At 45.5% G+C, this 24,368-nt stretch overlaps 1 protein-coding gene across 1 annotated transcript in view; it reads right to left on the minus strand.

Moving 5' to 3' along the window:
* Positions 1-2,318: 2,318 nt before the first annotated feature.
* Positions 2,319-24,368, minus strand: part of SLC25A33 (solute carrier family 25 member 33) — a 34,375-nt gene continuing 12,325 nt past the window's right edge. The window contains exons 2-7 of the mRNA XM_047871148.1: positions 22,465-22,644; positions 11,524-11,601; positions 9,644-9,744; positions 7,095-7,161; positions 4,005-4,285; positions 2,319-2,807 (exon numbers count right to left, since the gene is read on the minus strand). Coding sequence (XP_047727104.1) covers positions 2,605-2,807; positions 4,005-4,285; positions 7,095-7,161; positions 9,644-9,744; positions 11,524-11,601; positions 22,465-22,644 — 910 coding nt within the window. The 3' untranslated portion in view covers positions 2,319-2,604. The remainder of the gene's footprint in view (positions 2,808-4,004; positions 4,286-7,094; positions 7,162-9,643; positions 9,745-11,523; positions 11,602-22,464; positions 22,645-24,368) is intronic.

Raw genomic sequence — 24,368 nt, forward strand, 5'->3', positions numbered from 1 at the left:
GACAGGAGAGCCCGAGGTGAGGTTCGAACTCCTGAACAGCGAGAAATGACCTGACCTAAAGTTGGACGCTCAGCCAACCGAGCCACCCAGCCGCCCATAATTTTTAAACTTCATATTAGATAAAATCTTGAGGAAAAATGCAGGTTTTAATATGAATAATAAAACAGGAAAATGTTGTTAAACGCCACTATCCAGCAGTTAAACTGAGCTCCTGGAATAGAAATCTCTTGACTGCCATGCATTTTATACATTTAATTTTTTTTTTATTTTTTTTAACATTTATTTATTTTTGAGACAGAGAGAGAGCATGAACAGGGGAGGGTCAGAGAAAGAGGGAGACACACAGAATCTGAAACAAGTGCCATGCATTTTAGAAGCACTGATGCTTGACTAAAGTCATTTATTTTGACTTTTACACAGTTGTCGACAGTTGAAGTAAATTCCACTAGTGAGCTCAAGCACACCGATAACCTTCATGACTAAAGGTGAACAAAATTAAACTCTAATGTAAACATAATGTGAGGGACGCCTGGGTGGCTCAGTCAGTTGAGCGTCCGAGTTCAGCTCAGGTCATGATCTCGTGTTCGCGGGTTTGAGCCCCACCCTGGGTTCCGTGCTGACAGCTCAGAGCCTAGAGCCTGCCTTGGATTCGTGTCTCCCCCTCTCTCTGCCCCTCACCTGATCACGCCTTAGTCTCTCTCAAAAAAGAAAACGTTAAAGAAAAAACTTCTTTTTAGGGGCACCTGGGTGGCTCAGTCGGTTAAGCGTCTGACTTTGGCTCCGGTCGTGATCTTGCAGTTCATGAGTTTGAGCCCCGCATTGGGCTCTGTGCTGACAGCTCAGGGCCTGGAGCCTGTTATACATTGTCTCCTTCTCTCGTTCTGCCCCTCTCCCACTTGCGCTCTCTCTCTCAAAAGTAAATAAACATTACAAAAAATTTAAAAAAAAATTTTGTTTATTAAACACAATTTGAAAACATCCTGCTTTCATCCCCACCAGAGCATCTACAACCGGATCTGAAGCTACTGTGCGTCAGTCATTGGAATCCGGCATCTTTCTGGATATTCAGACTGAAAACCAACCTCCGTGAACAAATAAGCAAGTTCCAGGGAAAGGGCTCTTGAAAGACCATTGGTCTTACCTGCCTTCTGTATTGCTTTTTGTCCCTTATTAAATTTCCTTTAAAAGTGGGGAGTGGTGGGGGTGCCTGGGTGATGCCTCAGTTAAGTGTTCAACTCTTGATCGTGGCTCAGGTCACGAGCTCACAGTTCGTGGGCTCGGGCCCCATCAGGCTCATGCTGGCGGCGTGGAGCCTGTCTGGGATTCTGGCTCCTCTCTCTGCCCCTCTCCTACTCGTGTGTACTCTCTCTCTCAAAACTAAATAAAGTTAAAAAAGAAAGGGGGAGTGGTGACTCAGTGTGGCTAAAATTCTGGTAATTTGTCATTTCTAGGTGTTTAATTTAAAAAAAAAACAAACATCTTTAAATACACCTCCTGTCAGAATAAAGTGAACTCTCCAAGGGGTGGGCACTCAACCCTGTGTCAGGTTCTTCCCCTCCAGTTCTAGGGAACCAAGAACAGGGTTAAAGACCTGACAGGAAAGGTGTATTACTCACCAGGTTCCACATTCACAGCCGACACTTAACAAGGTACCTGGGCTTGACCAGGCTTAACTTCTGGAAATAGGTCCAGGAGTAAGGCAATTGGTACATAGTTCGTTAAAACTCTTGCCTTTGGTTCAAACTGGGGATAAAGGATAACTTTAGAAACATGTTCACAGTTTAAAACATTTGGTGGCAGAAAGTTTTATAATTAATTTATTTATTTTTTTTAACTCAGTAGCCTGAAAGCTTAAATTATCAATCTGCACGAGACTTGGAAATGTATAGAAAAGAGGGGCGCCTGGGTGGCGCAGTCGGTTAAGCGTCCGACTTCAGCCAGGTCACGATCTCGCAGTCCGTGAGTTCGAGCCCCGCGTCGGGCTCTGGGCTGATGGCTCAGAGCCTGGAGCCTGTTTCCGATTCTGTGTCTCCCTCTCTCTCTGCCCCTCCCCCGTTCATGCTCTGTCTCTGTCCCAAAAATAAATAAAACGTTGGAAATGTATAGAAAAGAAAAATGGCTGGGAACTCTGTCCTGGTCCACCCAGTGCCACCAAAATGTGACACATCTTACTGTTCAGCAGTGTGGCTTCAGATTACGAAACAAGTTGGATTCTGATTTTACAGGTTTTCTCTGCATTTCTAGGGTTACATTTCACTAAATTCCTTAGCCATAGTTTATAGCACAGTGAACATAAAAAAGGACACAAACCAAATTTATACTGAAATTAAATAGCATGATTTAATTTAGCTGCTGCTCAATCCTGAATCCTTTTAAGTTAAAAAAAAAAAAAAACAAAACCCACCAAAGTTATAATTAACTATTAACGTTAATGAATTTAAACCTTCCAGAACACATGAATCCAAAAGGAAATGTCCGACAGGTGATACGAGCCACATATCTTATGGCCTTTCCTGTTTCCGTCCCAAACGTTCTAAACATCAACGGAAAAAAAAATTCTCTAGAGTTTTTCAATTTTATTCTAGAGCACAATTTTCTGGCCTCTTACTGAGTACGGTCTTCTAACAGGTACACAATTAACTCATACGTAGACAACACGATGGCAGTATTCGGTATCTGCCGGATGAGCTGGGCAAAGAGTCCCCTGTAAAAGGCAAGGTAACCTTCTTCCCGGAAGACCAGCCGAGCGGTCTGGATGAAAGACTTGTACTTGGTGCCTTCCTCCCGGAGCCGTGTCCTTATGACTTCTGCAGAGAGAAACACATACTTTATGCTACGAACGGACTGCATTATCAGGCAATACGATGAGAGAATTCAAAGCACACAGCCCCGGACTGTCAACGTACATCTCCGGCTATTTGCCATCTCAGCTCTGTTTGGACAGCACGGTCACTTCGGAACAATGAGAAGTCACAATCTTTTTAGAACCTTTTCTGACTCTGGGAAATGGTCAATTAGGGACATTACATGTAATACAAAAGTACAAAGTAATTTTTAAGGGATTAAAAAAAGCTTGGTTTGAATGGGACTTCATTTAAAGATAGTCTGTGGTTTTCGACTCTCAATTAAACCAACACTGTAATTTCACGGAAGGTGTAATTTTTATTAAGTGTGACAGTATCATTAACATGATTTTTTTTCTCATGTACTCCCCAACCTTCTCTATTAAAATCCTTCTCCACTCTGTCCAGCTTAAAAGCTGCCTCTCCTCCATTTTCAAACCTTGGCACACCTGGCCCTCCCCCACCCAGGCACCCCCAACATGACACCTGTCACTGCTTGTCTCGCAGACCTCAGTGCACACGCTTCTGTCTCCCTACCCCACGGGAGGTGTCCCGCCCTCTTCTCCGTGAGCCCCGTGGGGCTGCTTCGTGCCCTAGTATATGATGGGAACTCAATTACCTGCTTGTGAAATGACAGGTACATTTGTCATAGCCGACAGTGTAGCAGGCTTTTGAAAACAAAACCTGTTTTGCGTGGTACAATAAACTAAGCTATTTTTTTTAAGTAGGTCAATGGAACATTACGTCTATAATTCCTTAAAAAATGGACTTAGCAGAGTAGCCTTACTCAGCACAAAGTGGAAGCTGAGAGGTTTGTTGTTTTGTTTTGTTTAGTTTGGCACTCGTATCATTTTTTTAAATCGAGGAATGTAAAATAAAATCCAGATTTTTGGCTTCTTTGAAAACATCTCCAGTTCTACAACACAGGGCCCACATTCTGCACAGTACGTTTTGGCCACAATTAGCTGGAACGGGGTAGAGCTGAGTTCCTGCCACTCGTGTAACCTACAGACAGCTGAAGCCAGTTCCACACGTCCCCCGTTACTTAGCACCTGCAGGTGTCTGCACTTCAATGTGAGCTGCGGATACACTAGATGATACCGCCAAACGCCACGAACCTCACGGCTGTTCTACTGTTTGGGAAGAAAAAGCAAAACACACCGTGTGGATAAGCAATGCAGGAAGCACATCCTTTAGAAATAGCAGCGGCTGCCATAAGTCCAAAAAAACTCGTGGAAGTTTTCTCAGTCCCATTTGTAGAAGAGGCTAATGGAGCTTCTTTCAGATACTTCTTTAAACTTTCATAAATAGCAAAACAGATGATAGTTTCTGAAATCCCGGCATACGAGGCGGTTAATCCCCTGTAGAAGCCACGAATGCCTTCCGTCTGGTAAACGTAGCGAGCACACTGGAGTGTGTTCATCTGCTTGGAGCCTCTCACTCTGCGGACACAAGACCAGCGAAAAGCGGTTAAAAGGCACGCTCACGAGCCCGGTTCCTGTCCCAAGCCGCAAAAACTGAGCGCTGAGTATAAAGAGAAATGGTACGCACGGCAGGTGACATGTGTCTTCCTTCTTCTGTGTTCGGCTGAGCCCTAGCCCACCAGATGGGACACCCGATAAGCCCACAGAACACTACGTGCATCTGTACCAAGAGTCCTAAAAACATGTCCAGAGCTCCTGACCTAATTTTGCAAAGAGCTGTACAAAGGAAGATGTTCATCAGAGGAAAACACAACCGCAATATAATCAGAACAATCCAAATTATCTAAAAATAGAAATAGATAAGTAAACCATGATACACACACCAGATTGAAATAGTTGTAAAGGCAGGAAGCTAGGCGGAACCGCGTGAGCAGAAAGCAGGACAAAATTACATGCAGAGTGTAATTCCAATCATGGTACAAACAGGCTTTAAGAAAATGCTGAAGGAAACCTCACCAACATTCTGACTGGGCAGCGAGTGTAAGGGAGTGCTTCCTTAACCCGAGTCTCCAGATCCCATTATTTCTCAATTTATGAAATTATGAACATGGAAACGCTGCCCGGTAACTAGTAAAAGGCCTCAGGCTTGGCTGCTCTTGGCTCACGATAGAAAGCATCCTAAATTGCCCGATGCAAGCCGAATCCTGGGACCTGACCCTGTTTCCACTGGCCCCCATCAAAGACCCCTCCCTCGGGGCTGAAGCCCACCGCTTCCAACCGGTCACAGCAGGCTCCCTCGATTCTTCACTGTGTCTTTCCACATCCTAGCTGGAGCGACCTTTCTAGCACCGAGCCAACCACACCACTGCCCTGCTTAAAATCCTCTAACGCAGGGCTTCTCAACCTGGGCACTGACACTCTCAGCTAGATGATTATCTGTTGTGGAAGCTGTCCTATGCATCACGGGAAGTTTAGCAGTACCCCAACCTTTACCCAGTAGATGCCAGCAGCACCCTACCTGAATTGTCACAAGGTCTCCACACACTGTCAAATGTCCCCTGGGGGACAAAGCGTTCCCCACTCCTGCCCTGAACCATGGCTCTAATGGCTCTCCATGGCCCTCAAAATACAGCCCAAGGCCAAATTCCAAGCCCTCCCAGGGTTTTTAAGAATGTGCCCCCCCCCATTTCTGCAGCCTTGGCTCCTCCCCCTGCTTTAGCACATGCACGCGCAGCATACTCCAGATGTTTCCCTTCTTTCGGCTCCCTGCGAACAAGGCTTCTCTAGACATTCCCCACACTCTGTTCTCTGCCCGATGCACCTGCCGTGCGGCCCACCCCCAGTTATTTCCCAGAAGGTAAGGGGGCCATCACTGCTGGAGGAGGCCCTCCCTGTGCCCAGCCTGCCTGGAGTGCACTAGGGACCCTTTGGGGTCCTTACCATTTCCGGCCCCTATCTCGTCAGACTCTAATGCTCTTTATTTCTGTAAAGCTGTGAGCTTCTGGAAGGCAGGGCCTAGGTCTTACTCCCTGCTGTTTCCCCAGTGACCAGTGCACAGCAAGCATCCACGCTCGTTGTCGCAGGACGTGTTAGCAGAGCCCATCCAAACGAAGCTTTAAAATGTCCTCAACGTGGAGCGTTCCCAGGTGGATTTAAAAGAGCGCACCTAAAGGCTCTGAGCTGACTTGCACACGTATGTGCTACTAAGCAGGAGTGACTGTGTGGCACACCTGAAGTGCGGAGTCATTACCAAAGGTTTCCAGGAGAGGATGCCGCTCAGAAGCCTCAAGGACAAGCAGGTGTTCTTGAGGGACCAGAGGGGGAGAGGGAGTCCTGGCGAGGGACAGCACACGGGGAGACGGACGCGTAAGAGCACACGACGGTTTTAGAAAACTGCAAAGGACCTTGGATGTTAAGCCCAGCAGTTAGGATGTGACCGTGAGAGAAAACAAGGCTCCTGGAAGGAGTGAGCAAGTGATCTGTCCAAAACAATGAGATCTGATACACTCCAGAAGGTTCTTTCGCACAGAATGGCTCGAGGGAAACATGGAATCTGAGACCAATTCAGAGGTTTTTGTGGTCACTAGAAAAGCTAAGGCAGACCCCTAGCTACGCTTCCAGGGGATGTTCTAGTTCTCCCTTTAGAGGTGGCTCAGAGTTAGACTAGACTAGCTGAAAGTTTCCAGAGCCCACACACATTTCCCCGCGACATAGTCACACAAGAGTTCTTAGAATTCTAGTACAGGGGCGCCTGCGTGGCTCTGTCAGTTAAGCATCTGACTCGGGCTCAGGTCATGATCTCACGTCCGGCTCTGCGCTGGCAGCGTGGAGCCTGCTTGGGATTCTCGCTCTCCCTCTCTCTCTGCTCCCTCCCCCCACTTTCTCTCTCTCTCAAAATAAATAAAAATAAACTTAAAAAAATTTTTATTAGCGTCCTGGAGGCCTGACAGCCCTTGCTGTCCTCCCCTTGTCCTCCCCTCTGCCCACTTGAGAGAGAGGCCATCTGGAGGAGATCCCTCAGTGCTCCAACTGGGGGTGGGGTCGGCCTAGAGACCCACCAACCATCCGAGAGGCAGTCAGGAGCACCTCAGGGGCCACGTGAGTGAACTGCTAACCTCTGTTGGGTGTTGTTTCTGTTGGCCCTCACCTCCCCACGGTGCCTGGCAACACACATCTCAAAACAAAAGGAGTTTCTACATAGGCTTATGTTCAGAAAAAAAACCAGGATGGGGATGGCTAAGGACTCCGTACCCATCACTTCACCACTGGAATAGGGAGGAAGAAAAAGATCCCAAGAATATTAAGGAAGGAACAATTGGTAACTTACTTCCGTTCCAGCTGCATCCGGGTTTTAACCATCCATATAGGATTCATTAAGGTATTTGTGACAAAAGCTGGAAGATAAAATCCAGAAGGTATCATCATTGAACATAGTCCATGTTTATTAAAGTTGTCTATTTCAAATGATAAACTTTGAGGTCAGGAGTTAAATGGCTTAATACTAAAAATAGATACGGGCACTGGGATGGTTCAGTCGGTTGAGCATCGGGCTTTGGCTCAGGTCATAATCTCACGGTTTGTGCGTTCGAGCCACACATCGTCCCCCATGCTGAGTGTGGAAGCTGCTTGGGATTCTCTCTCTCTGCCCCTCCCCTGTGCTCGCTCTCTCTCTCAAAATAAATAAATAAACTTAAAAAAAAAAAAAAAAAGGAATAGTAAGAAGCAATTCTATACTGCAGATGGAAGTTACAGTCCCCTAAAATGTAACATCCATCGTTACGCTGGACCTAAAAGCAATCTCTCAATTTTCTAGAGCCCTGTCAAGTCTCTCCAACCTGTAGGTGGTGCTGTTGATATTTTGGTAAATCTAATCTCTACGGTAAATATGGAAACTATTCTAAACCTCAATTTATAAATTTCAGGTCCAGAAGTATGTTTTAAGAAGCTGGTGATCTGACCCAAAAAGGTCACCTTACATCAAATGTAAAACAGAAGCCACGAAATCTCCACTTACCTGAATTCAAACATCTACATTTTAATACCCAACTCATCACTTCAAGAAATTGAAGTTTTAAGACTGATATGCTTCTAGGAACCATTTTTTTAAAGTCGGTCTTCCTCATCTTAATACTACTGACTGTTCCAGACCAACCAACACACACAGTGTCACGGTGTCAGCCTGACACACAGCGAGTTCTGAATTCCTCGTCCTCTCCATGGTCCGAAGCAGGTTCATGAGGAACCCAGACAGTGGTTTAGAAAACTCCTTCTGGGTCCACTTTCCTTACCAAAGGTTCCTCTGAGTTAATTTGGCAAAAAGTTTCAAAACCGATGACAGGGTGGAGCTCCTGGCTCGCTACCGCCCTCGGAAGTGAGGACCCACTGGCTCCCGCTCCGCGTGTCCCCCCCGCCCCGGACCTCCATGTTCAGTAGGGTCCCCTTTCTCTTGAGAGAAGCAGCTCTGCGTTCACTATCCTCCTGCTTGGGGTCCAGTAATTATCATCCGTGACTACTCAGATGGGCTACCAGAACTTCCCTCTGGAGCGACAGAGGCAGACAAGACTGGTGGACGCACACCTCACAGGCCAGCGGAAGGCAGAGATTTTTCACAGAATGCCAACTAAAGTTCTCCGAAATACCTTCTATTTACACAAGTCATCAAATGACACTTAGGGGCTCCTGGCTGGCTCGGTCAGTGTAGTGTGTGACTCTCGATCTCGGGGTCATGAGTTCGAGCCCCAGGCTGGGGGTAGAAGATTACTTAAAAAAAAAAAAAAAAAAAGTCTTTAAAAACAAAAAACGAAAACCGCATACAATATCTGTAAAGACATAGCCTTCCCTCAGCAATCTGCAAGTCCGTGGTCTTTTCCAAGTATTTCCTGGGGGAATAAATCCTGTTATGAATTTTCTAGAGTAAGTGCAATGACTCCCTCAAGAGAATAGATACTATCTGATCTGGTAGGAGCCTTACTCAAAGAACACTCCACAAGCCCCAAGCCCTCGTCACAGTGTCCAGTTGTTAAGGCCAGAAATGCCAATAGTACACAGGGTAACGCTGGACACCGTGGGAAGTCACAAAAAAGCCCTCAAAAAAATTTTTTTTCAACGTTTATTTATTTCTGGGACAGAGAGAGACAGAGCATGAACGGGGGAGGGGCAGAGAGAGAGGGAGACACAGAATCGGAACCAGGCTCCAGGCTCCGAGCCATCCGCCCAGAGCCCGACGCGGGGCTCGAACTCCCGGACCGCGAGATCGTGACCTGGCTGAAGTCAGACGCTTAACCGACTGCGCCACCCAGGCGCCCCAAAGCCCTCAAATTTTTAAAATAATTTAAGGAAACAGAAAGACATGAAAATGCATTATATGCCTTTATTTTTATTTATTTTTAGTTTTTTTCATGTTTCTTTATTTTTGAGAGAGAGAGAAAAAGTGTGGGGGGGGGGGGGAGGGGGAGGGGCAGAGACAGGGAGACACAGAATCCAAAGCAGACTCTAGGCTCTGAGCTGTCAGCCCAGAACCCAACGCGGGGCTCGAACGCACAAACCGAGAGATCATGACCTGAGCGGAAGTCGGATGCTTAACCGACTGAACCCCCAGGCGCCCGATATTCCTTTAAAAGAAACAGAACACTGACCAGCAGTATGCATGGGCACATGTAAATTCTGAGGGAGAATAAAAGTTTTAGTTATCGGGGAAAATGGAACCAAGTTACAAACTATTCTCGAACATTCATGCTTCCTTAGTTCTAACATGAAGCGCCAGAAAAATGGTTTGAGGCCAAAGAGCTAATTTCTAATTCCTGGACAAAGCTGCATGGCACAACACGTGCTTCAGGAAAGCGAGAAGCTGGTCTCCACTCACTGGGGGTGACCTACCTGCAGAGCCGGCTGAGAAAATATGCACAGTATTACTGTTAGGCACGAAAATGCCATTGAACTGCTCTTTGGCTTTGGAGTAACACGCAAAGTACACAGCCCTGGTGGAAGAAAGAGAGAACACTACAGACATCGGCATGGCACTACACGCGTCCCTCCACGACCTCTGAAAAGTTTAGGAAATTAGGAGAAAGAAGGTTAACGTGTAACCCAGACGCTGGACCTTATCTGTCAAACCAAAAGCTGCTGCAGGCACCTGCAGAAAGCTCCTGCGTGTCCCTCCAGAAAGTGCCCAGTGAGGGTCAAGTATCCAAAATAACTGAGGCCAGTGAGATTTGGGTAATATACAGAGTCCATTTGTATTCTTCATTCTGGATAAATGTCAATCCTTTAAGCATCAAAATACACACTAAACCTTCTAAAATCTCTAATACTACTTCTAAAATACAGCACGCTTGTCCTGCCTTACACCACAATGAGTACGTCAAATGTAATCTGACCGGTTTTTGAGGACTCAGAGTGAGTAGGAACTACCAGCATACGTGTTTTCAATGCAGAGCTTCCGCCATTGGACACGCACACCCCCCACCCCCACCGCCACCCCTATAGGTGGAGTCTGGCCTCCCCCACGGCTCTCTGGTCCGGTCTCTGCTTTCCCTCTTCTGCCTCGGCTCTTACTGGGGCTGGGGAGTAGGCGCTGGTTGGTGTTTTCCCCGCTTCTTCACCAGCAATGCCAGGGAAAAATGCTTCTTTATTTTGGCTGGCCAACGCGTCAATCATAGAGTGTATTTTTCAACTTAGGATCTGGACTACTTATCTGTTATTTAACATTAGTCTGCTTTTTATAGGTCCCCACTGTTCTAAACGGGTGTGGCAGCCAGGAACCTACAGCAGGTTAACAGGCGTTACCAAACTATCCACAAGGAGATACAACTCAATTTCCTTTATTTGCTATATGTATCCACCATCTATTAATAATGCAAACCCCATATAATCTCACAGACTAGTACTTGTATTTCTTAAACAGCTTATACACCTATGCTATAAAATTCTAAAGGAACAAAGGGTTTAATAAGAATCTGAATTGTTACAACATTCTCAGGTGATTTGTGTCTAAGTTGGGAGCACTGATCTGCAAGAATTCTAGGAAGCTTTTAGTCTTTACCTTGCATAAGACATTTTCGTTTTTGTTCTAAAAAATAATTCCCTTTAAAGTTGACCGGAGTATTCTATGAAATAACAGAAGTTCCTTACTCGTCACCCAGCTCCCCGCCGGGCCTCCAGGCCATTGCTAGAAGCAGTTTCTCATCCACTTTTCACAGATATGCTATACACACACTCACCTATTACTCTTGTCAAGCAGACTTTACAGGGCATTAAGCCTTGTGCTAGAAAGGAGGATGTTTTAAATCACGTAAAGCCTAGAAGCCTTGAGAATTGCTTCAGATCAGCGGTTCCAAGCGCATATGAATCACCAGGGGATCTTGTTAGAATGCAGATTATGATACAGGTCTGGGGCACAGTCCGAGAGTGTGCAGTTCTAACCAGCTCCAGGTGACGCCCACGGTGCTGGCCACGCACCGTACCTGATGTAGCAAACACTCATCTAGAGAAGATTCCAGGTGACGTGAGCAGATGAATTTTCATTGAAGAATAGAAGAACTAGATGCTTCCACACACACGCACACACATGACACATGTGCACACATACCCACACTAAAAGACACACCGGCACTTATCACATTCCATGTGTCAGACGTTTATAGGCAAATCCCATACTGAAAAAGACACTGGCCATCTAGAAGCAATGCGCTTCAGTAAGAAAGAAGTCAGTATTATGTACTACAGGTAGCGAGCCAGCTGAAAAGTTTAAAGCTTACCTTGATGGCGCAACTCCGACCAAATTTGGACCCAAGCCTCTAAAAAGTGACTTTGGTCCCTCCTTCTCCAAGATCGACCTAAATGATAAGAGAAGATCTTTAAAATCCTGAGGCAGAGCCTAGGCAAAACACTGAGGTGTCAGCCCTCACAGCTCCTTGCGGAAAGAACAGAATGTTTGCAAGACCCCAGACTCTTATCGGATTATAGCACAATACGGCATCCGAAATCTGAAGAATACTGCTTTCGTATTACAGTGGAGAAGCAGGTTTCAAAAGCATCAGTTTGACACGTTTTCAAGGAGCCTTTTCCCTGGCTCACACGGGACCGAGATATTCAGGGTCTGTACTCCGCACGCACTCCGAGTAAGGGAGGACAAGCATCTGGCAGAGCATCTGATACACGGAATAATGCCCTCATTATAGCAAAATTCGCTGAGAAACGGGTTCAGAGATGTCTCTGGATGATATTTCTTTGGGATTTTTTCCTTATTTCTAATAATCCTATCTTCCAGATATTGACTTATTGCAGAAGAGCCCCAACCGGGGATCTACAGAATGGAAAAACCTCATGACTTTCATAGGCTGGATGAATGTTACTTAATTTTTCTTCTTGAACATTTATTTATTTTTGAGAAACAGAGAGAGACAGAATGTAAGTAGGGGAGGGGCAGAGAGGGAGAGGGAGACACAGAATCCGAAGCAGGCTCCAGGCTCCCAGCTGTCAGCACAGAGCCCGATGCGGGGCTCGAACCCATGAACCGTGAGATCACGACCTGAGGCGAAGTCAGACGCCCAACCGACCGAGCCACCCAGGCGTCCCTGGACGAATGTTATTTAAAGCCAAAGCATAGTATCTCAGGGTCAAAGAGAATATCCCTTTTGCTTCTTAATTTTTTTAAATTCATGGTGACATATACACAACATAAAAATTTACCATTTTAGCCATTTTTTAAGTGTACAGTTCAGGGGCATTACGTATCTCCATAAGGTTGTGCGACCATCACCATCCATCTCCAAACCTTTTTCATCTCCTACAAACAGAAATCCACACCGGGTTAAACACGAACTCCCTGGGGCGCCTGGCTGGCTCAGCCTTCAACTCAGGTCATGATTTAACGGCCTGGGGCCTGCTTCGGATTCTATCTGTCTCTCTCTCTTTCTCTCTGCCCCTCCCCTACTTGCTCTCGGTCTCTCAAAAAAATGAATAAACATTAAAAACTAAAAACCACCCCATAACTCCCCATTCTCCTCTGCCAGCCCTTGGCAACCACCGTCCCGCTTTCTGTCTCTCTGAATCAGACTACTTCAGGGACCTCATAGGAGTGGAAGTGTACAGTATTTGTCCTTTTGTGGCTGGCTTATGTCACTCGGCAGCGTCACTGAGGTTCATCTGTGTCGCGGCAGGTGTCAGAATGTCCCTTTTGAAGGCTGAGTGATACTCCGTTGTGTGTCTACCACATGCGGCTTGCCCATTTATCTGTCAACTGCCTCCGCCTTCGGCTACTGCGTGAGTGTCCAAGTATCCGTTCAGGTCCCCGGTTTAAATGCTTAGGGGAACATGCCCAGAAGCGGAATTGCTGGCTCGCGTGGTAATTTCTAGGTTTGATTTTTTGAGAATCTGCCCTGTTATCTACCACAGCGGCTGGACCATTTTCCGTCCCCACCGACAATGCACAGGGGTTCCCATTTTCCCACACCCTTGCCAACACACTTAAAAAAAAAAAAAAAAAAAAAGTGCTAACGTGTTTTCTTCTTTTTCTCTTAAGTAGGCTTCATGCCCAGCGCAGGGCCCAATGCGGGGCTTGAACTTACCACCCTGAGCTGAGAGCAAGAGTCAGACACTTAAACTGAGCCACCCAGGTGCCCCGTGTTCTGACTGAAAGCGACGAAGGGAGGATTGTGTAGAACATTCTTTAGAGGCATTTTCCCACTCCAACATAGGATTCAAATTGAAGAATAAATGTGGTTACACGTATTCTTTTTAATGGCTCGATTTTCATGGTGTCCAAGAGAAATTTACAGTTACGTTGAGGTCTTCTCGAATTTAATCTCCGTTTCTTACTGCAGATTTTTCTGCACTCGGTAATTAGGGCCTCCGAGCTGACAGCATTCTGAGTTTATCTAGAATTGTTGTCAACAGTTTATAAAATGCTTTGCCTTCATTATGACATTGAGAGTAAAATAAAAAGGTGTCTTCCCACTTCATGGAAAAGCTATTGGTAAAGTGAATCCAGCCAATTCTATTTCTGCTACCTTCCACTTTTCCCATAGAGAAAGCCTCTAAAAACAAAGCTGAAATTTTTGGTGAAGAGGTTAAATTGATGTTTTGGTCGCTGGCACGCTGGAAAATGTTCATGTTTTATCCATTCGTAGCTTTCTTTCCTTTTTCAGGTCAATGTAATTTTTCATGGTCTAGAGTCCTTGAATGTACAAACTTAAAAATATAAATCTTAGGGGCGCCTGGGTGGCGCAGTCGGTTAAGCCTCCGACTTCAGCCAGGTCACGATCTCACGGTCCGTGAGTTCGAGCCCCGCGTCAGGCTCTGGGCTGATGGCTCAGAGCCTGGAGCCTGTTTCCGATTCTGTGTCTCCCTCTCTCTCTGCCCCTCCCCCCTTCATGCTCTGTCTCTCTCTGTCCCAAAAATAAATAAACGTTGAAAAAAATATATATATATATAAATCTTAGCTTCTCGTCTTCAAATTTTTAGATGTTTATAAAATATTTCAATTGCTTAAAAATGAAAGAATATTTGTACCTGTAAGAGCTGCCCTCAAAAGTAGCAGATCGGCAGTTAGGTAAGAAAAAAGAAATAAAGTATCTAGACTGGAAAGGAAAAAGCAAAGCTATCTTTATTCATACAGACTACATAATCTTATTACATGGAAATACTAATGGGGCGCCCGGGTGGCTCCGTTGGTTAAGAGTCCAATTCTTGGTTTTTGGCTCAGGTCGCGACCTCACAGTTTGTGAGATGGGACAGAGCCCCACGCCGGGCTCTGTGCTGACACTGCGGAGCCTGCTTGGGATCCTCTCCCTCCCGCTCTCTCCCTCCCCTGCTCTTGCATGGGTGTGCTCTCTGTCTCAAAACAATTAAGTTAAAAAAAATACTAAGGAATACACTAAGAAAATTACTATAGTAAGTTCAGCCAGGTTACAGGACACAAGATCAACATATGAAGCAACTGTATTCATACACAGCGGCGATGAATAATCTGAATACGGAAATAAAAAACAATTCCATTTACATCATCAAGAAGGGTAACATTCCTACCCACAGAGAGATGAAGCAGATCAGTGGTCGCCAGGGGAGGGGTGTGGGGAGATGGGAAGGACTATTAATGGGTACATGTTTCCTTCTGGAGTGATGGAAATGTTCTAGAATTAGATAGTGGTGGTGGTTACAGAACTCTGTGACTATACTAAAACCACTTGTACACTTTAAGAGGATAAATGTTATGGTATGTGAATAATAACTCAATAAAGCCATTATTTTAATCTTTATTTATTTTTGAGAGAGAGAGAGAGACAGAGCGTGAGCAGGGGACCAACAGAGAGAGAAGACGACACATAATCTGAAACAGGCTCCAGGCTCCCAGCTGTCAGCACAGAGCCCGACGTGGGGCTCAAACTCACGAACTGTGAGATCGTGACCTGAGCCGAAGTCGGACGCTTAACCGACTGAGCCACCCAGGTGCCCCAATAAACCTATTACTTTAAATAAGTAATAAACTTGGGGCGCCTGGGTGGCTCGGTCGGTTAGGCGTCCGACTTCGGCTCAGGTCATGATCTCACGGCCCGTGAGTTCGAGCCCCACATCGGGCTCTGTGCTGACCGCTCAGAGCCTGCAGCCTGTTTCAGATTCTGTGTCTCCCTCTGTCTCTGCCCCTCCCCTATTCATGCTCTGTCTCTCTCTGTCTCAAAAATAAATAAACGTTGAAAAAAAAAAATTTTTTTTAAATAAGTAATAAACTAGACCTCGGTTCCACCGAAATAATTAAATTACTTTAAAATATTAGGGAGACAACAGTCTTATTTTCTAATCATGGAATGTTTTCCTTACTGGCAGTTATCAACCCAGGCCCTTTTAAGTGATCCCATGACATACTCTGGTTTGTGTGCAGCCCAGCCTAAACCCTCTGGCCACCCCTGAGTATCACATGAAGGGCCTCTGACACACTGGACAACTAGACAGCACATCTCGCTAGAAGTACAATGGACATTTCTTTCTTTCTTTTTCTTTTTCTTTCATGGCATCTGGGGAATGTCAAAGCAATGCATTTAAAATGAGACCTAGTTACACAACGTAATATTACTCGGCAATAAAAAAGGAAGGAAGTACTGTTACACAACACCAAGGCTGAACCTTCGAGAAACATTAGGTTACATGCAAGAAGCCAGACACCAAAGGCCGTGTGTTGTATGATTTCACTTATGTGAAATGTCCAGAGGACGCAAATCTGGAGACAGAAAGTAGACAGTGATTGGTTGCCTAGGCTGGGGGCAGGCGATGGGGAGTGACTACAAATGGGTGAGGGGTTTCCTTTTCATAGGGATGAAAACGTTCTAAAACCAAATTAGGGGTGTTGACTGCACATCCTAAACACAGTTGAATGGTATTCTTTAAACAGGTAAATTGTATGGTATATGAATTACATCTTCATAAAGCTGTGTTAAACCAAAAAACAACCCAGTGAGGAGGAATGAAAGGCTCACTGAGAAAGGTCTAGGAAGCAGAAAAGATGTTGGCGGGAACAGAGTTTTAAAATAAAATTTAGTTCTTCTGTGAAATCAATCACTTACGGTGACTGCTTCATCGGGAGTATGGACTGTAGATCACTTAAAAAGCAGTATATGAATACTGAATGTCTTGAATTTGAAAACTGTGCAGTGACTTTAAGAGAATACCTTTGTCCTGAGGCGTTAAGGCTAAAGGGGCATGATGAGTGTAACCCAGGTTCCAATGGTTCAGAAAAATACGTAGACGGAGCAAAGATAAAAAAAGCAAGTGTGGCAAATGTTACAAATTGGTGACTTGAGGTATAACCAAGTTATTTGTACCGTTTCTGTAACTCTTCTATAAGTCTGAAATTCTTTCGAAGTGAATAGTTCTTTAAAAAAAAAAAAGGTATAGGTCATAGGTTATATAAATACCAAACTCTTGACGATAGCTCATAAATTCACAGAAGCAAGGGTTGGGGTAAAGCTGGGTTTCTGCAAAGCTAACCCACCAAATGAAGCTCATGCCCTCCGAGTAACCTTTCACACTGGCTGAAAGATAACTGGCTCTTAATCGAGACGTGACAATTTAGTGTTTTCAACTGTAAATACTTTTCCTCTTTCTCAAAACAGCCCGGTGCTTTTATTTTACTTTTTTTTTTTTTTTTTTTTTTTTTTTTTTTTTTTTTTACTAAGCGCAGCAACTTTTCACCCAGAGAAATCAGGACCGTGCTTTTAAAAACCCAAGCTGTCTGAACAAAAACTTCTCTCAAGCAACACCTTGAAGTGACCTACAATTCAGAATACAGTACGTAAAAGATTTCAAATGGTCAGTATGTTCAAACATTTTGAAAGTTTGGACTCGGTCCGTGGCCCCCGTTAATGTGCCCTGGGCAGCCAGGCCCGGGAGTCAGTCAAACACAATTAAGGGCGTCTCTGGCTCCAGGAAGCTGGAAGCCCTCATCTATAATGCAGCAGGGAACGCGTGTCCTCAAGTGACTCAGGCCTTTTAAGAACTGCAGAAAAACTGTCTCCATAGTGACGCATATTAACAGTGGGCAAAAAGTCAAATCTGTTACATAATTCAAACTTCTAACCTATCAGGATGTTTACAAAATTTTTCTGGAACAATCAAGTTTCTACTATAAATGGCACGCTTCAAGCTTCATAATAAAGCATGTTGGGATCCAGACTAACTTTCCCACAGTCATATAAACTTTCACGTAGAAAAGAGATACAAAAGGAAATTAGGGTCTTGTTTGGAACATTTCCTTGTCTTCATTAGTTTTAAATCACAGCACGCATACTACGGACTAATCCAGAACAAAGATCTCATTGGAACAGGTACCTAAGTTTTTACAAGATAGAGACTAGCTCGCTAATAAATTACTTTACAGATTAAAAAAGGTACCTGAAAAAATAAAAATAAGGTAATGACAGCATAGTTTACAGAATAGGAGCTCTGACTGAAAAGAAAAAAAAAAAGATTAACTCACAAGATTGTTTTAAAAGCAGACCTCAGAGATAAAACGGATATATTAATACTCCCTTTAGCAAATCTAATAGAGCCTAAATATGCTAGCATCTTGCCTTTTTAAAGTTAACTATGAAAAACGTGAAGGTTACTGGTGCTCAACGGAGGATTCTTTCTTTCCTTACATGAGACACACGCAAACACTGACTTTCAGCTTGAAAAATAAACTCCCCGTAAACAAAGTCTGTTGGCTGTTAAGTCTTCTAAAGTGGCACCGCCCGAGAGAGTAAGACTAGAGAGAAGGTGCTGAGTTTTAAATGAATAACCATTTTATTCATTTGGGTTTCCGGTAGCAGTGCTTCTAAAACTGCGAACCCTGCCGGGCTTTGTGGTCTAGAGAAAAGGCCGGACACCAGTCACTTAGCAGGTCAAAAGCCCTGTCTGCGGACCATCATCGCTGCCCTTAGCTCAGCCGGGTCAACAGAGGAAGGAGGAAGCTACCTAATGATCTAGGTGCAGGAGGAGGGGGAGCTTCGACCAGGGTGGAGGCGGAGAGTGGCGGAGAGCAAAGCCGTCAGGGTCTCCTGGGCCACCCTGAAAGACCTCTCAGGCCGGCGCGCTCTCTCTCCACGCCAGTGCTGAGCAACAGACTGCTTTCGGAACGTGCAACAGGGAAAGACACACACTTCCCCCGAAGAGCAAGTATGCTTTCTTCAGATGAGAATTATGTAATACGATAGCTATTTCCCTTTTTGCCTTGGCCACCAAAAAACCCAGTCGTAAATCATGTTAAAAAAGCACAGGAGGTACCTATTGTGACAGTAGTCGGTATTCTTTTTTTTTTAATTTTTATTTTTTTTTTTTTTTTGAGAGAGAGACAGACACAGCATGAGCAGGGGAGGGGCAGAGAGAGGAAGACACAGAATCCAAAACAGGCTCCAGGCTCCGAGCTGTCAGCACAGAGCCCGACGCAGGGCTGGAACTCACAAACTGTCAGATAGTGACCTGAGCCAAAGTCGGACGCCTAACCAACTGAGCCACCCAGGCACCCCAGCAGTCAGTATTCTTTACAAGGCCGGGCGCGCGCGCACGTTTGTGTGTGTGTGTGTGCGTGTGTGTGTGTGTGTGTCTGTTGAGCACTTTATACTCCGTATCTTCCCAACAGGCCAAAATTCATTCATTCGATTTGTACTGAAAGCTTAAGCTTACTGAGTGACAGGCAGCATTCTAGGTGAGTGGGGACACCTCAGGGACCAAAACAAATCAAAGTTCCCTTCTGGTGGGGGTAGAGAGAGAAAATAAACAATATAAATATGTAAACCACACTGCTGGATGGGGGTGAGCGCTGTAGATAAAAATAGAGCAGGAAGAAGGGATGGGGCGTGAGGGGAAGGCTGTTTTAAATAGCATGGTCACGGCAAGGCCTTCCCGCAAAGGTGACGCGAGCCAGCCATGCAGATGACGTCCAGTACAAAGGCCCTTCCCGGAAAATGTTCCAATGTTCCCAGTTGAAAAGACTGCGAAGGAACAGCAAGGAGGCCAGCGTGGCGGGGGGCGGTCGGGGCGACGCCAGAGGTGAAGTAGGAGAAGTCATGGGAGGGGTGGCACCTGTGCGGAGCCTCGTGAGGGGGTGAGGGGCGACTACAACTTTGGCTTTTCCTCGGAGGGAGAGGACAGCCCCTGGAGAGATCTGAGCCAAAGACCTGCCGACTGCTCTGCGGAGCACACACTGAGGACTGGGGTAGGGGCGGGGGTGGGGGAGACCACTAACACCGGTGAGATATGGCGGCTTCCATCAGGACAGTGGCGGAGCAAGTGGCGCAAAGGGGTCAGAGCCTGCACGCACTCTGAAGGCGGAGTTGGGAGGTTTCCCGTGGGACCGTGAGAACAATCTCAGGATGACTCTGGGCTTCAGATCCGCACAGAGGGAAGGATGGCGTTGCCTTTGATGGACACAGACAAGACTCTGGGAGCAGCAGGTTTGGGAAAGTTCAGTGGTGCACAGGTTCCACTCTGGACGCCCGCTAAACAGCCGAGCAAACAGGCAGGGGGACTAACGTGCGAGGCTCGGAGGAGAGACACGGTCAGCTTACAGATGGCACTTAAAGCCGCAAGACTCAATGCGATCCACTCCCGGAAGGAGGGGTTGCCGCTAGGGCAGGGGCCACCAGAGGAGCCCCGGGGCCCTCCAACATCAAGAGGTCATCGGGAGACTCGGAGGCGAGCAGAGGCAGCGGCCGGCGAGGCGGGACTCTGGTCCCGGGGGACTCTGGCTGGAACTCGGCCGTCTCCACGCGGCAGCGGCGTAGGGTCAGGGGGCCTGCCGTTGTCTACTCTTAGCTGCTTCCAGTCGTTCTCAGAAACAGGTGAATGTACACGGAACGACACTGAGCAAGTCGATTTGCCTTTCCTCGTCATAAAACAGGGGTAACACCACGCCAGGGTGCTAACCTCAGGGTTCTTGTGAAAAATCGATGAGATAATACCACATAAGCGTAGTCATTTTTTAACTTGAGAGCTAATAAATATCAGTTGAGAATCTTAAAACTATATATACACCAAGTTGAGGGCATAAGGCTTAACGAAACAGCTCTTGGGTGAAAAATGCCACTTTACAAATACTTTTCTGACAAAATATCACTATGACAAAAATTTTACTTAATACTTCCATTACTCCTATTTTGACGGTTTTAGAATAAGCGGTTTTAAAAAGTATTCACGTGTCGAGGCGCCTGGGTGGCTCAGTTGGTTAAGCGTCCGCCTTCGGCTCAGGTCATGATCTCACAGTTCGTGAGTTCGAGCCCCGCGTCTGGCTCTGTGTTGACAGCTCAGAGCCAGGAGCCTGCTTCACATTCTGTGTCTCCCTCTCTCTCTGCCCCTTCCTTGCTCATGCTGTGTCTCTCTGTCTCAAAAATAAATAAACATTAAAAAAAAAAATAGTATTCACGTGTCAGTGACGGCTCTTTTCTGTGTAGCTGAGGCTGCACAAACTGATGGCTGCTTTGGGTCCACAGTGAAAACAAATTGTCTTGTGTGTAGTGTGATGTGGGCACTGTTCCTGTATTTTACAAGATGGACAGGCTTTTTTCCCTTTGATTTACATTTTAATACATAATTGTGCCCATTTGGGGGGGGGGGGGAAGGACATACATATAGACAGGCAGACAGAGACAGAGCAGAGATTTACAAGAGATGGAGAGACAGATACCCGAGATATAGAACAGACACCCTAGAAACTTCAACTAGAGAAATATCCTCATGCCACATGCGTGGCCCTGCTGATACCCACAACTTCTGGGTAACAGTTTCCCAGTTACTGTAAATATATAAATCTACTTGTCATGAGTTATTTGGCAAGCACCTAAGAGGAAGTTCTTTTTGGATGTCAGTAAAGTTGGCAAATTACCTGTCTGTCTCATTATGTCCAAAGCACTTTGTGTTCCTCAGAAGAAAGGTGTCATTTGAGACACTGCCACCGCCCAAACATATAAGAAGGCAAACCAGGATGGGGATGTTTTCACAGCCATGGATTTAAGGATGCGGACTTGTCTCTCTCTCTACTGATCTCGAAGTGTTACCTCCACGTCTCTGTGTTTCTCTTTCCCGGGCCCACCTCCAGGCAGGCTTTCCGCCTTTCACGTCTCCACTCCTGTCCTCGGTGTTTGTCTGAACTAGCTGATCCTCCTGGAGTCTTGGGGACCAGCCTCCTTTTTCTCTAGCTGATTCTCTCACTTGGGTCCTTGCCCTCAGCGGCTGGTTTTGCTGTCCAGTTTTGCTCAATAAACTCAGAGGCTCCTTCATACACATGTCTGGCATGGACATCTGGGTGACTCATCAGTAGACTTTACAAACAAAATGTCCCTAAAAATAAATGAACCACTTTCCAATTCATTCCACCTTATCTGAAATGTGACTGAATTCTGTCCAAAGTGCTAAGTGATGGGGTTAAGACAGAACATTTCCATTTTATGGCATCTTTTTCTGATGTTTCCCCAGTAAACATCTACAATGATAAGCAGCATTGTCTTCCTTGAACACACCCTTTCCCAGTGATGTCTCAGAGGTCTGACAACCACGTTTAGCTCAATTCAACGTTTAGCTCAATTCAACGGCACCTCTTTTCAAGTACACAGCCCCCCACTAAAACGCCGGCATTGCCAGGTGCCCTTCTGAATTTCTGCTTCTGCCTTAAGCATAGAGACTAATAAGCCAAATTCAGCCTATGAATGTTTAGCCACTTTGTAATCAAATAAGACACATTTAATGCAGTAAAAATAATACACCACGAAGGCAGCCTCAGTATTAAACAAACACGGGAAAAAACAATTTCACCAAATAGGTGTTGCAACTTTTCTGTAAATGTAAATGATCTCCAAACAAAAAGTAAAAAAACCTCAAACATTTTGTTTCTGTGTTATTTTCTCTTAAAATAGTCACAACACTTCTCTGGTGCAGCTTTAACATTTTCAACTTCACTCTGCCACCCCAGATCTTGCTGGCCCTCAAAAGATGTGGGGCAAGAGCAACTCTGATGCAACACTTTCAACACGGATTTTTGGTTTGCTCTCTCAGGTTTACTCTGACCATCGCCGGATGATCACAGGCGGCCCCACTGCCAAGGGAGGTCAGAGCTCAAAGGTTCTGGTACCGGAACCAGATTCTTCAGTTTGGACAGAGACTGCAAGCGGACCGTCTCATCTGACGGGCCCGATGAGAGCGGGGGCAGGGGTCCAGAAGGGGAGGGAACTTACTTCAGAACCTGGAAGAGCCCAGGCGTCACCGATGCTGGTCTCACCATTCCAGCCCCACTAATGGTCCCCAGATGAACCTGAGGATAATAGACTGTCCGAAGAGCTAATCTGGAAGACTGCAACCGTGTCTTAATGACTTCCAGTGGACAAGTGAAAATAGCACCAACCGTGCCCCCACACCTGTCAGAGAAGAAATCACAATCACATCAGAAATGTTATACCATTCCTTGTACAAAGAAAATGTAAAATTTAATGTTCCCCTATTAAGAAAAAAGGCACCGAGGTTTATTTCATAATTAGAACATGCTGGGAGGGCAAAAAGAATTTGTTGAAATCCCAGCAGCTAAAGAGAGAACCACGGTTAACACATTAGCGGATCCTTTAGGGTTTTCATTACTGACTTTTTAATCCCCATGCCGCCCCCCCCCCCCCCACTTACCTGGATGCTGTCTCTGTGTGTCACATCCACACCTACATCATCACTTGTAATGACAACGTACTATCATCACTCTGTGCCAACATTTTAGCCTGTTACTGTTAGTCTTTTCCAACTTCACTGCCATGCTGCAATGAATATTCTAGAAAATGCAGCTTTTCACAGTCAAGTATTATTCAGGTAATGCTACTATTTTGAAAAATCAACGTTTACCACAACACAGGCTTCTAATAAAATAGGATTGATTTGGGGGTGCCTGGGTGGCTCAGTCAGCTAAGTGTCTGACTCTCGGTTGATCTCACAGTTCAGGAGCTCAGTCCTGCATTGGGTTCTGTGCTGACAGCGTGAAGCCTGCTTGGGATTCTTTCTCTCTCCTTCTCTCTGCCCCTCCCCTGCTCATGCTCTCTCTCTCAAAATAAATAAACTAAAAAAATGAAAAGAAATAGGATTAATTTGAGGGCACCTGGGTGGCTCAGTCGGTTAAGTGTCCAACTCTTGATTTTGGTTCAGGTCATGATCCCAGGGAGCTTTAGCTAAAGTTCCTTTTTTTTTTTTTTTTAAGGTTTATTTTTGACTGAGAGAGAGAGAGAGAGAGAGAGAGACACGGAACAAAGCAGGGGAGGGGCAGAGAGAGATAGAGAGGGAGACACAAAATCTGAAGCAGGCTCCAGGCTCTGAGCTGTCAGCACAGAGCCTGACGCGGGGCTCAAACTCATGAACTGTGAGATCATGACCAGAGCCAAAGTCGTACGCTTAACAGACTGAGCCACCCAGGCACCCCATAAAGCTCCTCTTAATGATGAAGTCCTCACGTGTCCCTCAGTCTCCCTCAATCAGGGCTCTCCTAATCACCCTTTACCATTTGTTCAAATCAAAATATTACCACAATTAAGAATTTAAGTATTTTTCTTCAAAACAACTCACCTGGTTTATCCTAAAATACCCACTTTCACTTTTCTTAATAATATCCATGAAATTAGGCAACAATCAGCAAAACTAAAAGGCAACTGACGGAATGGGAGAAGATATTTGCAAACGACATATCAGATAAAGGGTTAGTATCCAAAAATCTATAAAGAACTTATCAAACTCAACACCCAAAAACCAAATAATTCAGTGAAGAAATGGGCAAAAGACATGTATAGACACTTCTCCAAGGAAGACATCCAGATGGCCAACCAACACATGAAAAAATGCTCAACATCACTCATCATCAGGGCAATACAAATCAGAACCCCAATGAGACACCACCTACACCTGTCAGAATGCTAACATTAACAACTCAAGCAACAACAGACGTTGGCGAGGATGCGGAGAGAGATCTCTTTTGACTGTTGGTGGGAATGCAAACTGGTACAGCTGCTCTGGAAAACAGTATGGAGGTTCCTTAAAAAAACTAAAAATCTAACTACCCTTCGACCCAGCAATTGCACTACTAGGCATTTATCCACGGGATCCAGGTGTGCTG

Source organism: Prionailurus viverrinus, chromosome C1 (genome assembly GCF_022837055.1).
Source record: "Prionailurus viverrinus isolate Anna chromosome C1, UM_Priviv_1.0, whole genome shotgun sequence".
In the NCBI taxonomy this organism is placed as follows: domain Eukaryota; kingdom Metazoa; phylum Chordata; class Mammalia; order Carnivora; family Felidae; genus Prionailurus; species Prionailurus viverrinus.